This window comes from Pyxicephalus adspersus, chromosome 2 (assembly GCF_032062135.1).
Source record: "Pyxicephalus adspersus chromosome 2, UCB_Pads_2.0, whole genome shotgun sequence".
NCBI classification, from domain to species: domain Eukaryota; kingdom Metazoa; phylum Chordata; class Amphibia; order Anura; family Pyxicephalidae; genus Pyxicephalus; species Pyxicephalus adspersus.
The window spans coordinates 63,968,120-63,984,931 of NC_092859.1; the positions used below are offsets into that span (position 1 = coordinate 63,968,120).

Sequence of the window (16,812 nt, forward strand, 5' to 3'; positions counted from 1 at the left end):
TTGCTTCCAAAATTGTAAGTAGGAATTGCTTTGAGTCCTTTTGAAGTCTGTCATTTTTCTGGCACTTATGGATTTATTCCCTTTTTTTAGGACTAATAGAAATAACATTAAAACCTCTGGACTTCAAAATTGTAATAACAACTAGATGTGATTAAAATGATTAAATATGGGTTGGTTACCACATTTTCACTGTGGTGGTTTTAACTATGATAATATTAACCATATGCTGCCATGAATGTAAAGAGATAGGCATGTTGTATACCCGATTATAAATTATTTGGTCGGCATCACACTTAAGTTTTTTGGCAATGGCGCCTGGAGCATGGTTTTGCAACATTGCTTGGAATCCATACAAAGTAGGCAATAATGGGCTATTAGGAATTATTAAACATGTAGAACATGAAGGGACGGATAATTTAAAATGTTATCATATTTGTGTTGATACCAGAGCAAAACATGTAACAGCTTCACTGCCATGACTACCGATCTGTTCCCCACTACTGATCCTAACAGAGAGTGTTGCTCTGTTAATGTAGTAATAATTTATTAAATGATAATAATGTAATTTCTTTATGGTTGTAGATTCTCTCTCTCTCTCTCTAATAAAGACATATTTGAAAAAAAAAAGAGCAAGTTCTCCTAAGTATACCTTGTTGGCAAAAAGATTGAATCATTGGTGCTAAGGAATTTTCCCTTGCCTTTAGTTGAAAGGGTACTGCTTTTGGTATATTGGTGTATGTGGTTTTGTAAGTGCTGTATATGGGGTGCAGTCAAAGAATCCCACGTCATCACCTGACCAGGATCAGAGGACAGAACATGTCGCTCCTGCGTCTACTAAGAACTCTGTCATTGTCCTACTTTTAATGTGATTGTTGGGTTTTCATCAGCCTGGTCAGAGATCTGTTACATAGTGGTGGTGGAGTTCCTGTACATGGGGCTTGGACGACTTGGGCAGCTCAAAACATCCTGCAGCATCCTTTGTCAATAACTGGGCAAAAATGTTTGGGGCATCAAAAGTCCTCCAGTTGTTAATAATCATTTTGGCAGTGCGCCCATGTTCAGAAATCATTCCAATAATCAGTAAATACTATACTGAGATCTCTTCCTAATCCTAAACCTGCTTCTTCCTTCCACACTTTCCTCAACCTTCTAGCATAATCACTTACAGTTTCTCCTGGCTTTTGCTTGCATGCTAATGCAGTGGCTGTGGGTTTCCTATCTCCGTGTAATCTTACAAACTCAATTTGTAACTCTTCCCATATCTTTTTATAGTGTGCTTCAATTATGAGGGGATAATCATTTGGATTTGTTTGTGCAGGAGTTGGGATGGCCAGGGTTGGTATGCTGCTCGATTGGAAAGGCACATCCCCAATATACAACTGATATGAAATTTAAAGATCCCTCAAGTGGGAATGGTTCGGGACATTTTAAGTTCTCCATTACATTTTTCAGGTGTAAAGAGGTCAGTGTAATAATCTCCTGCTCTACAGTTAACAAAATCAACATCCCCAGGAACATTATAGGGGGCATTTCTGTTGTCAGGTTTCTGGGGCACATGTTTTCTTTACATGTTTCCTTTAGGGTTCTTTAGGTTCTTCTGGGTTATTTCCCTTACCTTGGGTATTCCCCATAGTTGCAGTAAAAATTACAGTATAAATATCAGACAGTTGTACATAGTTATTGTTAGTTCAGTTGGTAGCTGCAGTGTTTGCTGACGTCCTGTTCCCAGGACCGCTTACCAAAACTCAGCTTAGGCCACGTTACTGCTTGCCCGAGGCAACCACAGCAGTGAGGGCTGACCCAACCTCACCTTGGCAACCAGATTAATACACAAACTTATCCTAAATACAATATTTCTTACACTTCTATATCATGCAACAAAATTCCTATACTCTATGAATTAAAACAAAGGCCATGAGTGTGCACAAATTCAATAAAAGATTTCCCAAATCTTCCTAAGGACCCAGTCCTTCTATGAGGGAGTCTGCACTGCCCCAGGGCTTAGGTTCGTAAAATATCTACAGGAACCCAGGGGAGGGCAGAGGTAGAAAAGAAAATTTCCACGTACCCGATTCTGGTCCTTTTAAGGTAGGTAAATATTCCACTGCTGACGCCAAATTGTTAAGGCGATCCCTCTCTGTCTCTCGTGGCCTTTGTTTTTAACGCGCTGGGAGCAATGAATAACACACGCAGCTCAAGCATGAAGTTATTTCACTTCTCAAAACTTTATTATCACATCGCAGTTTATATAGTCTGACAGCAGGACGGAAGGCACTTAGTAGTTAGTCAATAACAAGAAATTTGAAACGTCTTGCTCAGCGACGTTGTTAATTAAGGTTAGAAGCCTCAAGGTAGGGATGGAGCAAATGTTGACCTACTGATAAGGAGGACATAACTAGTTTCAACACAACTCCATTATCTGCAAAATATAGCAAAAACAACTTAACTTCAAGACTCAGCAAAATTACATTCCTTACAGATAATAAAAAAAAAAAAACAAGTTACTTTTCCGGCAATACTTATCTAAATGTTTTAAATGTCTGAGAGTAAGCATCATTCAGCCCCCTTTAGGCAATTACAGGCCCCCCTTAGCTTAGAAGCAGAAGTTTTAATTGGCTCCCCATTTTTTTCATTCTGCTTCTTACCAGCACATAAACTGATTGTCTCCTTGTATTACCTCTTCCAGTCTGAGTTTTGCTGTACTGGGACTGCAAGAGGCTGTTACCAGGCTAGTCAAGCATTTCTACTGCTTACTTAACCACTTAAGTCCTGATTGATTAAAATGGCCACAGCAGGTGTTTGTCCTGGTGGCTCTGGGGTCTGCAACAATGAGCTCCAGAGCTTGTAGTCTTCTACAGATTGGTCAATAGGAGCATGATTTGTTTACATCAAGAATGTAGTGTAGTCGCAGAACTTCTTGTCAGAATGTCCATTCACCTCACCAAAGTAGATATACCTGCATATGCTGAATAGCTAAAACATTAAAATCAGATACCAGTATAGTGAATACCATTAATTGTCTTGTTTCAGTGACTTCAGTTAAATTTTATATAGGGGTGCAAGTGAGCAGTTAGTTCTTGTTGGCCATGTGTTGTAAGCAGGAAAACAGTGTAAATATATTAACAACTTTGACAAGGGCCAAATTATGCTGGCTTCTTGACTGGTTCCGAGAATTTCCAGCACTGCAGTTCTTCTGGGAAGTTCCTAGTATGCATTGATTAGTACCAAATAAAAGTAGTCCAAGAAAGGACACTAGCTGATGACCAGTCACAGAAACCCATGCTGGCCCCTGTTTAGCACAGAACATCACCTAAAATGGGCATGTGAGGGGCTATGTGGAGTCCATGCCCTGATAGGACTGTTTTGGTGCCACAAAGCTACACAATATAAAGCAGGTGGTTTTTATGTTTGGACTGATCAGTGTATAAATAAATATATTGGTAATCAAAATATTCCCTCCCAAAATGAGTTGCAGGTTCCAGCAATAATGTTTGCGTTCTCTACATAAAACTCAAACACTTATTTTAGTCAACATAATGTCATTCAAATTTTTGGTGAACACAAAGATTCTTAACGTCTTGAAAGGGGTATAAGGAGAATGAATACTGTTACTGTTTTACTACATTACATAAGTCACACGTATTTAACAACATTTTAAGGCGCAGACTTTCTTGATTACATTGTGAACTCAAAATATAAGGATATGCAAAATTAGAAAAACTGCAAGTAAATGCATTTTTAAAAAAATTTCTCCATTTATTCCCTATCAAACAAACATTAAAAATACATGTACTTCAAATGTATTTAAATGTACTTTAAATGTGCTTCAAAATGTAAGCCCTATTTATCCCCAAGAAAAGATAAGTATGTATGGTGGACTATAAACATTTAAAACGTTTGCACAAACAAGACATCAAAGGGATTTAGTGTAAAAAAGGCCTAGATGCTCAAATGATGCTAAAAAAATAATGTAATGTAAAACATGTCAGGATGTATTAATGATTACAGAGCTGCAATTTGTTTCTGTTATATCTAGGCTTTAGATTGTTAACGTTTAAGTTTGTTTCTCAGATTAATAAAGTTTGTTGTTTTTTAAAATATTTACTTATCATGCATGCAGCCTTGAAGTAATAATTTAATTTTCATTAAAGAATTTGAAAACCAGGAATCCCGAATAAAGGAAATCCATTGTCTGATTCACCGCTTGCCGGAAAAGAACCGACAGATGTTGCACTTATTAATAAAACACTTGGCAAAGTAAGTCCTTTTGCATTTCCTGTACCAACAGATTTGCTAAAGAATAGATGTTTTCTAGAAGCTTTTTATGTTGCTTGGTATTCCATGTTGACTCTCACTGGACAGCAGGGCCATGGCTAGGCTTAACTAAACTAGGAAGTTGCCTGGAACACTGTTAGCTTAGCATAGAGCTTTAGGCAATTGTATTAAATGGTATCAACTTGTGTTCATAATACTTTTTGAAAACATTGCTGCACTGTTTATCTTATAGCCCCTTATGTGGTAATTAAAGGTTTGTCTTTTGCTTTTCTCATATTGTAATTTCAGTCAACCCAACAATTGACTTTGAAATAAACTGTGCTTCTATTTAAATTATTTCCAAGTTATCTCCTTTCCTTTGTTTCAAAAGGTAATTTGGTTTATTTTTCTGATTTATTTTTCCATTCATTTAAAAAAAAAATATTGTTTTTACTAGCTATTCTTATAGTGTTCCTTTAAAAACACAACATGTTGACTAATGCATAATATGATTATGACCCCAGTGATTATTTTTTTAATTCTTGATGTGTTGATTTTGTAAAACTGGAGCAAAATTCTTTGTTTGAAGTTTTCATTGTTTGGAGTGCTTTTTAATGTTACTTTAGTGTGGGCGAAGTTCCCCTGCAACGGTAGTTTTAACATATACCCAGAGTTAAGCTCTAAACATTTTGTTACACAGTCAATTTATTTATTCTGTTGTTAAGAGGCTAAACTGCATATTTATAATCTGCTCAATTATATCTTATTTTTTTCAGTGTGCTACAAATATTAGTTAATGCTGCACTGCAGACAGGCAGCTACAGACAAAGCATACTTGAAAACTTGCTGTTTTACCTGCTATATTATGTGTATATCTCTCTGCGCTGTATTGAGTTTTATACAGTTCAGTCAGTTGGCACAGCAAGAAAGTTAATTTTCTCTGTAAGGCCTTGTCCCCCCGATATATGATGCAGTTAACTGCATGTCACATTGTGATACACAAGGCCTTTAGACATTGCAAATTGCCATGTGTTGCGTTTTGTCAACTCTGCTCCCACTCATCTGCAAACATTCCTGTCTGTTTTTGTGCTCAGACATTCGGCATGGAGATGGTTGTGCATTACGTTATAAGGCATAGCAACAATCTTCCTTTAATTTGGAATAAAGTCTTATAAAATAATGATATCCCTCCACCACAGTTTGCAGACTGGACTGTCAAGGAATATCAGACTGATCAGGGTATGCCTTTGTTGTTTGCTTTAGGGAACATGTTCCTTATTGACATATTTGCACGTAGCTCACCTGACTGCCTCTTAGTCTGTTGTGCTTCCATCCTCTGACTCCTATTTCACTAAAAGAAAACCGGTGGTGGCGAATTGAACAATGCACAAATGCAGTAACCAAAAGAATGATAAAGGTTGCAGTGTTAGAATGGATGGTGAGTTTATTAACTCGTTTGTATTTCAAACATTTTTTTATTTTTTCAAAGAGTTTTTTACAACATATCAGGGGGGAAAATTGTGAAAACCACATAACAAAAAAATTCCAACAGTCAAAGAGTTGAATATAAATTCACACATCATACAAAATCCAGATTATAACAACAGGGTCTTTTTGTTTTTAACAAAAATAAAATAAGTTTCTAACTAAATATTGCATCACATCAGTATACCATTATGACATACAGTGGTCTTTGTAAATGCAAAATAAAGAACTTTTGTTTATTAGCTCTTTTAATGGAGGAAGGTGCCTATTTTGTTTTGTTTTTAGATCTTCACATGGCCATTTAAATGTTTACACTTGGTTTACAGTGCATAATCTACCACAACAAAAGGCTTGCCTGCACTCATGTCAGAATCAGTAGTTAAATGTAGACATTTCATTAAACAACAATCTGATTGATTTATTTTCTTGTCCCATATAGGATTACTTTGTTATGTGGGAATATATTCATGGTATCATATAAATGCAAGTTTCCCTAACTGTGTCAAATGACCCTTTCTTTCAAAGCTTGGAAATGATCCATATTCCACATCCAAATTAAGCAGTAGATTGTGCTGTATACCACCAAGATTTCTTATGCTAGGTTTATTCTAAAATTGCTTGATCGAATATATTTAAACAGTGCCCAGAGTATTCATGTATAAGAACAGCAATCTATATGCATAAATACTTACATTGGGATGGACAAAATAATAACAACACTTATCATCAATGGCAGACTTTTCGTGCGAGAGAATGCCTTATATATCAATTATCTCTGAAAGAAGAACTGTCTGGCTATAGAAGTATACAAAACTGTTGAGAATGTACCCATATTGCTTGCTGTCTTGGAGCCAATTCTACGAAAGCTGATAACTCCATAATATCCTCATATATACAGCAAATATGGCAATTAGCAACATTCAATAACTTTTAATGGGTAAAGTGGAAAATTTTAAATACATGAATGTAAATATTACTGTTAAAGGTAATTGTATTTCCAGTATCAACTTGGACTGACTGTAAATGAAAGGATGAGTGCCTGAGAACTTTGACACTGCTGAATGTGCCACTGGAATCCTTATCAATCAACACTTATGGGGGTGTGTTAAGGCGATCTCCTATTGATCCCAGATCAATTGTCCCTCTTTCTCAGATGACTTTTGTTTACAGCTCTGGAAGAGTGTAACACATGCAATTTAATGAGTGGTTAGATCACTCTCAAAACTTTATTGTTTGCACACAGTTTATATGACCGTTCAAAGCCATGATCAGTGCATGATCACAGGACTACAGACAATTAGACATGACAAACGTGGTTCTCTTAGAACAAGATATTTTTTTCAAAGTAACAGATAAATGGCCATAGGGAGGAAAGGGAGAGTTTCAAGGCAAAAAGGGGGGAAGCGGACGTTAGTTTACTGATAAGAAGAGTACAACTAGTTTCAACATAGTTCAATCATCTACAAAACATAACAAAAGTACAAAAATAATTAACTTCAGGACTCAGCAAAAATCCTCAGCTTCTTTCAATGTGTCTGATGCCTTTTTCTCAACACTTTCTTAAGTTTTTCTATTTACCAGCCACTATGTCTTAATTTTTTCCCTGCAGAGCTGTGATGTAGCGGGTGGTACCACACGCAAGGAATCTTTTGACATTGTCTCTCCAATCTTCATTTCAATTACTCACAGATACCAAATCCTGAAGTCTTTCAGAGAAAAGAAAAGTTTGTATTATGCCCAAACTGCCTAGTGTTATACCTTGTAGTAGTGTAATATTGTGATCAATGTGGTGTAACAATTACGCTTAGTTGACATTAGCAGTAATGGGCCATTTACCCCTCCTGAGTGACTACTTAGAAACTGCTAAACACCTGGGATTGGTAACAGGTGGTAAGTTCTGAGCTCTTTCAGGCCTGCAGAGGTAAACGCAGCAAATGCAACCTTACCGCCAGTGTGAATTCAACCTGACTTTAGATGTGGCCTCTAAGTAACGCAAAACTGTTGTGAAAATAATTTCACTTGATCTGTCTATAAAATGAGACCAGTCAGTCCCCACGCTTGCTCAGCTTCCCGCTTCTTTCCGATGCTCACCGTTCCATCAAGTGCTGATCTCATTGGACATGCCTGAGATTGAGCACTTTTTTACATTATAGGAAATTGAACATTTGGGTTCCTCTTTCATAACAAAAAAGCATATAATTTTGGAACTTATAAGGCCAGTTCATTTACAGAATAAAATTTTTTAAAAAACGTTTTTTTCAATATGAAGTAAGTATACTTGAACAAGTAAAAACGCACAAAGTGGGCAGAATCTCCAATGTAGACACCAAAAAAGTGCTTTATAACTTGTCAACGCATTTCGTGGAAAACAGTTTGTTTCATCAGGACAGTTTTAGGAGATCTATGACATTAGTACATAATCAAAAATTTAATTCATATAAGCAAAATGTAAATAAACAAACAGTATATATGCAAAAATTGAACAATATGACTCACAATGATGCTCACTAGAGATGAGCGAATTTTTGCTTCGATCCAAATTTATTCACTGCGAATCGTGTTAAAAAACGTCTATTTCCGGCCTGCAGAGAGCCTTGATAGTGGTGTAAAACACTGTGCCTTGCAGTAACACGCATAGGGAGTCTGCTGTGGTAGTGAAATAACACTGTGAGTCAGTATGACATGCAGATGACAGGCGTCGCTTTTAGAATCACTGCACACTTCACTTATTTGGACAGTCACAGGGCCAAAACTGACCAAATAACTCAAGTATGACCTGAGCCTAACAGGTCCATGTTAGCGTCAAGAAAAAGCGCACTGCTTTTACACCCTTGTCAGCTGATTCCACAAAGATGCCTACAGAACCTGTTCTATTAACCGCTTATACAAGTAGAGCCCCCTGGACAGAGTGGGGAGGGTGTCAGCACTAAGCTTGTGTTGACTTCACTGATTATTTTGCCCTTCCTCTGATCCAGCAGAACCCTAACCCACAAAAAGCGGACCCTGTGGAGCATCTGCCTTCACCCGGTCAGCATTTGCTCAATAATCCATCAGTATTGCTAAAGCCAAAAAAAACAGGAGTGGATCCAAAACAGAGATGACGTGTGAATGGAATATTTGCATGTCTTCTGTGTTTTGTACCCACTCCTGCTTTTGGCTACCAAATCATAAGCCAATTCTGACCATACAGGCCTTACAGCTGCTACACAAACAGGATTGGTTGTTCACCTCGTTTTTTCCTTCCTTCTGACAGATCAGAAGAAGGGTCAAATAAATAGTGATGTTATCCAGGCCAAAAAGGCAAAATAGTGGCCCAGTCATGGAGTGGGGAGGGTGGGAGAACAGCTTGAGAAGTCCACAGAGTGGCACAGTGACATAATGGTGAGGTGGAAGCAGCATGAGGAAACCACAGAGTGGCCCAATGACAGAGTCTGGAGGTGGCGGCAGCATCAGGAGGATACCACAGAGTGGCAAGGTGACATAGTGTGGAGAGGCCACAGAGTGGCACAATGGCAGAGTCTGGAGGTGGCAGCAGCATCAGGATTTTAAGAATGAATACAGACCGTGAAAGTGGGGCCTCTTAATCCTTCCCATTTTTGTGTTAGGAGCAGGAGGTGTCAGAAAATTTCGGACAGGGATAACTGGCCACAGAGTGGCACAATGGCAGAGTCTGGAGGTGGCAGCAGCATCAGGATTTTAAGAATGAATACAGACCGTGAAAGTGGGTCCTCTTAATCCTTCCCATTTTTGGGTTAGGAGCAGGAGGTGTCAGAAAATTTGCCACAGGGAGCCACACTGGCCACAGAGTGGCACAAGGGCATAGTCTGGAGGTGGCGGCAGCATCAGGAGGCTACAGAGTGCCACAATGACAGATAACTGGCTTGTGGCGGCCAAGCGTTCATAGCAACATCGCTGTTTTATCCTTCTCTTACTATCATTGTGAAGCAGAATTCACCAAGCGTTGGATTGTTCACCCACTAATGGGGAACGTGAGCTGGGTTCATTCAGCACATTCAGCTTCTTCGCAGTTGGAGGAGTGCACCCATACTGTTGTCTCTTGGCAAGGAGCCAAGGACCACAGAGTGGCACAATGACAGAGTCTGGAGTTGGCGACAGCATCAGGAGGCTACAAAGTGGCACAAGGACATAGTGTGGAGGTGGCCACAGAGTGGCACAATGACAAAGTGTGACAAAAATCAGGAGGCCACAGAGCATCAGAAGGCCACAGAGTGGAACAAGAACATAATGTGGAGGTGGCGGCAGCATCAGGAGGCCACAGAGTGGCACAATGACAGAGTCTGGAGGTGGCGGCAGCATGAGTAGGCCACAGAGTGGCACAAGGACATAGTGTGGAGGTGGCGTCAGCAGCAGCATCAGGCGGAGACCACAGGGTGGCACAATGACAGAGTCTGGAGGTGGCGGCAGCATCAGTTGGCCACAGAGTGGCACAAGGACATACTGTGGAGGTGGCGGCAGCATCAGGAGACCACAGAGCAGCAAGATGACATAGTGTGGAGATGGCAGCAGCAGCATCAGAAGACCACAAAGCGGCAAGGTGACATAGTGTGGAGATGGCAGCAGCAGCATCAGAAGACCACAGAGCAGCAAGGTGACATAGTGTGGAGATGGCATCTAATCAGATGCATCAGGCATTGGTGGGTGGAAATCCTGGCCGATCAACGCCTGATTCATCCTGACAAAGGTCAGTTGCTCCACATTTTGGGTGGACAGGCGAGTTCTTCTTGGGGTAACTATGGCCCCGCTGCACTAAACACCCGCTCTGATGCCACACTACTGGCCGGGCAGGACAGCTTTTCCAGGGCAAACTCGGTCAGTTGCGGCCACAAATCTAGTTTGGCTGATGGAGCTGGTACTGCTCCTGCCACCCCACCCTCCCACAGCAGCCATGGCAGAGTGCAGAGGGCCCCCCCCCCCCTGGTCAGACCTGCGAGAGGATGCACGATGGCGCAGATAGGCAGCGGCCAAATGACTACATAGGATGTCTCTGTAATAGTTCAGTTTGTCCTTCCTCTCAGTGGGTGTAAAAAAGGCCTCCATTTTGGACCGGTAGCGAGGGTCCCTCATCGTTTGAGGGACCCTCATCCCTCATTGTCATCCCTCTGCCGAATGGTGACAATTAGGCTGTTACTGCGCAAGCAAGTGAGCATGCAGTGGGCCATTTCTGCAAGCGACTCGGAGGGACTCCCTGCTTTCATCTCCACTGCATACTGCCATGGTGTGTCTGGTTTCTCTGCCTCGTCCTCCTCATCTCCCTCTTGCTCCTCTGGCTGCTCCTGCTCCTCCTCTCCTGTCACCTGAGTAGAAGAACCACCCATTTCGCTATACATTGCTTTTGATCCAATGTCCTCCTCATCCTCCTCTTCCAGTTCAGCCCCCACAGGGCTTATGTGGCCATGAGATCTAGGCGCCACGTCTACAGTCCGCTGACTAGCCAGATTTACCAGCATCTGTTCCAGGACATGAAGTAGTGGAATGATGTTGTTTATCCCGTAGTCCTGGTGACTGACAAATAACGTGGCCTCCTCAAAGGGCCCGAGCAAACGGCAGGTGTCACGCATGAGCTGCCACTGGCTGACATCAAAGTTACACATGGGAGTACTCCCATCCGCTTGGATCATTAAGAATTCTTTGATGGCCTTTCTCTGTTCATATAGTTGGTCCAACATATGGAGAGTGGAATTCCAACAGGTGGAAACGTCACAAATCAGCCTATGTTGGGGGATGCCGTTTCGCCCGCTGCGGCTCAAGGAGGGTGTGCTTTGCGGTGTACGAGTTGCTGAAGTGCATGCAAAGTTTCCTGGACATTTTTATGATGTCTTGCAGATGGAGGGAAGACTTCAGGAACCGCTTGACAACCAGATTGAACACGTGTGCCATGCAGGGTGCATGGCTCAGCCTTCCTTGATGCAGCGCAGTCACAATGTTCTTCCTGTTGTTTGTCACGATGGATCTGATTTTGAGTTGTCGTGGAAAAATCAATGATTCGATCTCTTGATGAATCACACGGAGCAGTTCCTACCCTGTGTGACTTCATTCCCCCAGGCAAACCAGGTGCAGAACAGCGTGACACCGCCGTGCCCTGCACATGTGGTATGCTGGAGGGGAACTGTGATTTGTCCCTGCAGTGGAGGCTGAGGACACAGTGAAGGATGAAGAGGCAGAGGCAGACGTTGTCGCAGGACCAGCGGCGTAAGAACGTGGAGGCGGAAGCAGTGTCACCTGGCCAAGTTGCTACCACCACTTATATTAATAATATTTAGTGATTCACATTCTGAATTTTGTAAGTGAAGCTCCTGATTGACCCTTGGCCTAAAGGGGCTTGTGCTGGCAGTGGGGTGCTGTTGCCTAATAAAGAAGGCAGCGTGGGTAGTGAAGATTGTGAGGTACTGGCATCTTGGCCAAATGTGTATTACCATTGTTTTTGGATGACAGTCCTCTCATTTCATGATGATTTGACTGTGTGTCAGTTTGGTGACGTGCTAAGGATTGTGTTTCTGGTGGAGCTACTGTGTAACTCTCTCCATTGTTTTGTGCATTATAGCGTTTTTTGTGTTGTTGTGTTTGAAGTGGTGGTGTTTCATGAGAATGCCTTTTTGTTTCCTGTTTGGGTCCTTTATTTTTTGACTATTTGTTGGTTTAGGATATCTGGGAGGAGCACTCGGACCCACTCTCATCTGTGGTCTCATAATTCGTTTCAGATTGATCATTTCTTTTTTTTAATGTATTGGATTTCTGAGTTTGTACCCACTTATATGCTGTTCGAGTTAGGAAAGCTTGTTGATCTTTACAGAATTTCTGTTCTTTATCGGTGACCAACTGTAAATTAAATTGTTGCAGATAGTTGTGAATTTCTTCATTTTTATTAGCGAAAGCATTCGATAAGATCAGGTCTGAGTGGTCCGCATAGAATTATCTAATTCCTCCTCAATTAGTTGCTGAGAACATAATCTCGGTATGTCCTCCCATTCTTTTCTAATAATGGAGATATTTTTCACATTAGGAAAGATTTGGACTCTAAGGCCCATAGGGTTACAGTTTACTTCCGTAAGTATTGTATGTGCCAATAAGACACAGATTTTCTTTTATATAGTGACGTTAACGGATATGCAATACTAATAATTTTTTCGTGTTCATCTTATTCAATCTTTTTTCATATTCATTGTGCAGGCATCTCTAATCCATGATATGAATCCCTCCCAGGCATTCCCTCGTAAATCCATAATTGCAGTAATGTTTTTTTTAAAACAAGACAACATAAACAAAGTAGAAAACTATGGATTATATCATCGAAGGAGGGTGAAAACCTCACTTCAAAACACTTTGTACAAAGTTGTCACAATTGTTTTCTTTAGAACACAAATAGAGGATTTTCGATACAAAAAATAAGGGTGTCTTCCACCTGCAGCTCGATTATAAAGAAGATCCTCTATCAAAATTGCCAATAGGCCACATCCCCATTTTGGAACAAAAAGCATATCATTTTGAGACTTTTAAGGCCAGTTCATTAACAGTAACAGCTGGCCAAATAAATCACAGGGTTTCGTCCGGGGTGACAGGCACATTTGCCCCAGATATATGTAATACGCATCCTGGAAGTTATGCTGGGGATATAAACTCCCAGCCTGCTTATTCCTGTGTCTCTGTCTTGGCTGGTGAGCTGGGAGGAGGTCCAAGGTGAACTGGGAACTGTGAGTAAAGACACAGACTTTGTTGCAAAAGATTTATGGTTAGGGGCTTAGAGTCCTGCACAAAACTAGGTTGGGCTGGATTGCTAGTTAAGGGAACTAACAGAGAGTTAGTGATCAAGTGGCCAGGCTTTATTTTCGCTGTTTGTTTTATTTTGCCTGTTTTGTGTGGAAATAGTGTTAAGTGAAATAAACCCTTGAAGCACTTTTAACCCTGCTGCTTGAAACACCCCTCGTTGCTACGGGCGATCTCACAATATATATATATATATATATATATATACTTACCTTCAATATGAAGTAAACAACAGAAAACAATTTAGATGAATTGGAATATATTCGAATAAAAAAAATGGAATATAAATAATTAGCTGCCAATTTATAGCAGTTATATAACTATCTAGTTATCATATTTATTCATTTAAATTTAAATACATTGTATCCAATTGTCATTAAAAAAAATAATTTATTCATTGATTTAACACCTTTCTCATCTTCTCTCTTTCTTCGCGTCTTCTTTCTTCCTCTGGCGTCTTCTGAACCCAATGAGTCACCAGGGAGTCCCCGGTGACGTCAGTGCGTGTGTACATTGCTGGCAGGGCAGGAAATTCAAAATCCATTCGTATTGCATTTAATACAAAATAACTGTATTGAATGCAATACAGTGGATTTATATGTGTAAAAGCAGTACATTGTCTTTCATGAACATTTATTTTACAGTATAATATATTAGTATGAGTATAGTATTTATTTTTTTTCATGGAAAACATGGTACCGCTTTTAGACATATAAATCCAGACAGAAATGTACCACCCAGGAGGTTAAAAAAGCGGCAACATAATTAGATTGCAGATAGGATTAAGTAATCATATACGAAGCCTTATTTAGAAAAACAATTTATCTCCTAGAGAATATATTATTATATATATATATATATATATATATATATATATATATAGGGGGCTTTTTCCTCTTTTATAAAGTGCACCTAGGAGCCCAAAATTAAAAATGCTAAATTAGGACCCACAGGGGCCACTTACATAGCAAGGAGCATTGGGGTGGGGCCCCTACAATTTTTACCTACTTTTCACCAAACTATTCTTTCACCCCACTTCCTCTGGAATGGGGAGGTGCAGGAAACAGAAAATGTAGGTGCAAGTGGGGAACAGATGTATAACCCCCCCCCAAAATAAATTTCATTAGCATGGCATCATTAGAACATAAAAAACTCTGCCTATCAAAATGTCTGCTTCCCTACCCTGAACCCCTATTTCCCTAGAACAGAGAGGTGCAGATAAACAAAATTATAGGTGCAAGTGGGGGACACTTGTGGCTAAAACCCCTAAACTTTCATCACCATGGCATCATTACAACATAAACTCTGCCCATCAAAACACACTGCCCTCTTACACGTGACTGTACCCTGCCAGTATCTGAACCTCAATTTTGTTTTGATAGAGTTTTTAATGTTCTAATGATAACATAGTGATGGAATTTTAAGGGGTGTTAGTCACAGACTTTCTCCACACATTTTCAGTTTCCTACACCTCCCCATTCCAGAGAAATTGGAGTTCAAGTGTTAGACAGGGGCAGTAATGTGTTACAGGGCAGTGTGTTTGCCATAGTAATGAAATTTTAGTTGGGGGGGGGGGGTTAGCCAAAGGTGTCCCCCCACTACACCCACATTTTTGGTTTTGGACACCCCACCATTCCAGGGAATTGGGAATTATAGAAGAGAAGCAGACAGGGTAACATAGTATGACAGATTTGTGACAGGTAAGTATAAATTTGGAGGCCCCATCCCAATGCTCCTTTCAATTTAAGGGGGCCCGGGGGTTGGCATTTTTATTTTCAATGAAGGACTCCTAGGCACGTTTGCTTTTGAAACAGCAACCCTAAAGTTGTATTTTCACAAGTTTTTACAATTCTGATCCCCATATCTTAAAATTTTTAAAAGCTGAGGCGCTGAAGTTGTGAATACTGCTAACTATGTTGAGTGTTACCTGTGCACCCTGAAAATTTAAAGTCACTATGACATACGGTTTAGAAGATATGGAGGTTTGTACACAGAGCTGTAGGGCTGCAGATATTAAATAAATGTGTAATAATGGTTACATACATTAATAGTTACATAGGTACATTGATAATATTGATAATATTGTATACATACGTATATTATTTAGATCCATATTTTGATGTTATTATAGACATTTCCTCATGTGTTACAACATAAAATTGCATATCTTTTATTATTATATCTCATTCTGTTTGTCCTCTAATGGCAGTTTTAACAGGTATATATCCATAGGACCCCTATTTGGTAAAGGTGTAAGCAAGGAAGATGGGGAGTACTTCTGAGAAAGACTAAACTGTCTTTAATATAGCTCCTGGTTGGGATAGATTAGTGGAAAGGGTGGGAAGAGAAAAAGAGTCTGGTGATAAGATGGGGGAATCCCTGGGTAATGGTAGTGGTACCAGACTATCTATAGGTAAACCATCAGGTGGTGATGTAGTGTGGAGTGTAATAGATGTATGGTTATAGATATATGGGTAGACATTGAATGGGTGATAGCGATATCAACTGGCTGTGAAATAGATAGTGGTAGATTCAGTAAAGAAATATCAGGTGATTTAATTCAAGATCTGCGATTTATATGATCTGAAATACTGGGGCTTGATCTGCTTTGCTGACGTTTGAGATCTTGATGTACATTAGGAGTGTAAGAAATTGGCATAGAAGATAAATAGTACTGGGATATAAAGATATAGTGAGTGGAACATTTGGTTTGTTGTATGATCTCTGAGATGATTGTTTCTTGGAGCGTTCGTTGGAGATACTGTTGATGTTGGAAGGGGTTCCTCACGTATATTAATTTGTGATTCCCATTTGTAAGCCTTGTGCATCATACATACCCATTTGTTTTTTTGAAACTTCAATTCTTTCTTATGATAAACATTCATATTGAATTTTGTCAAATGCTCTTTCATAGTAACCAATTTTTCTCTAAATGATTTGTTGTTGAAAATTTCCTGATTTTCCGAAAGAAAGTTGGAACAGTTGGAAGGGAGAGTTGCTTCAATATTTGAGGTGATAAAGCAGAGCGTCCACAACCAGCTTGCAGATTGCAATCTGGCTGCAGATGCTCTGCTTTATCACCTCAAATATATATATATATATATATATATATATATATATATATATATATATATATATATATACTTGGACAGATATCACCCACAACCGTAACCTACATTGTTGACACGTCTTTGAGTACATTATTTCAAAAACAATTTTTTATATAACCTGAGGATATTCTTCAGCCTCCTCAATTCCTTGGGGGAGTTTTTGACCCTTTCTTCCTTATCC

General features: G+C 39.8%; 1 protein-coding gene across 3 annotated transcripts in view; it reads left to right on the plus strand.

The window, feature by feature from the left end:
• Positions 1 to 16,812, plus strand: part of ARHGAP26 (Rho GTPase activating protein 26) — a 405,537-nt gene that overhangs the window by 240,851 nt on the left and 147,874 nt on the right. For all 3 annotated transcript variants that reach the window (XR_011919418.1, XM_072400904.1, XM_072400903.1), the window contains one exon: positions 4,152 to 4,257. Coding sequence is in view for 2 of the 3 variants with exons in the window: in XM_072400904.1 (XP_072257005.1) it covers positions 4,152 to 4,257 (106 nt within the window). In the remaining variant the exon portion in view is untranslated. The remainder of the gene's footprint in view (positions 1 to 4,151; positions 4,258 to 16,812) is intronic.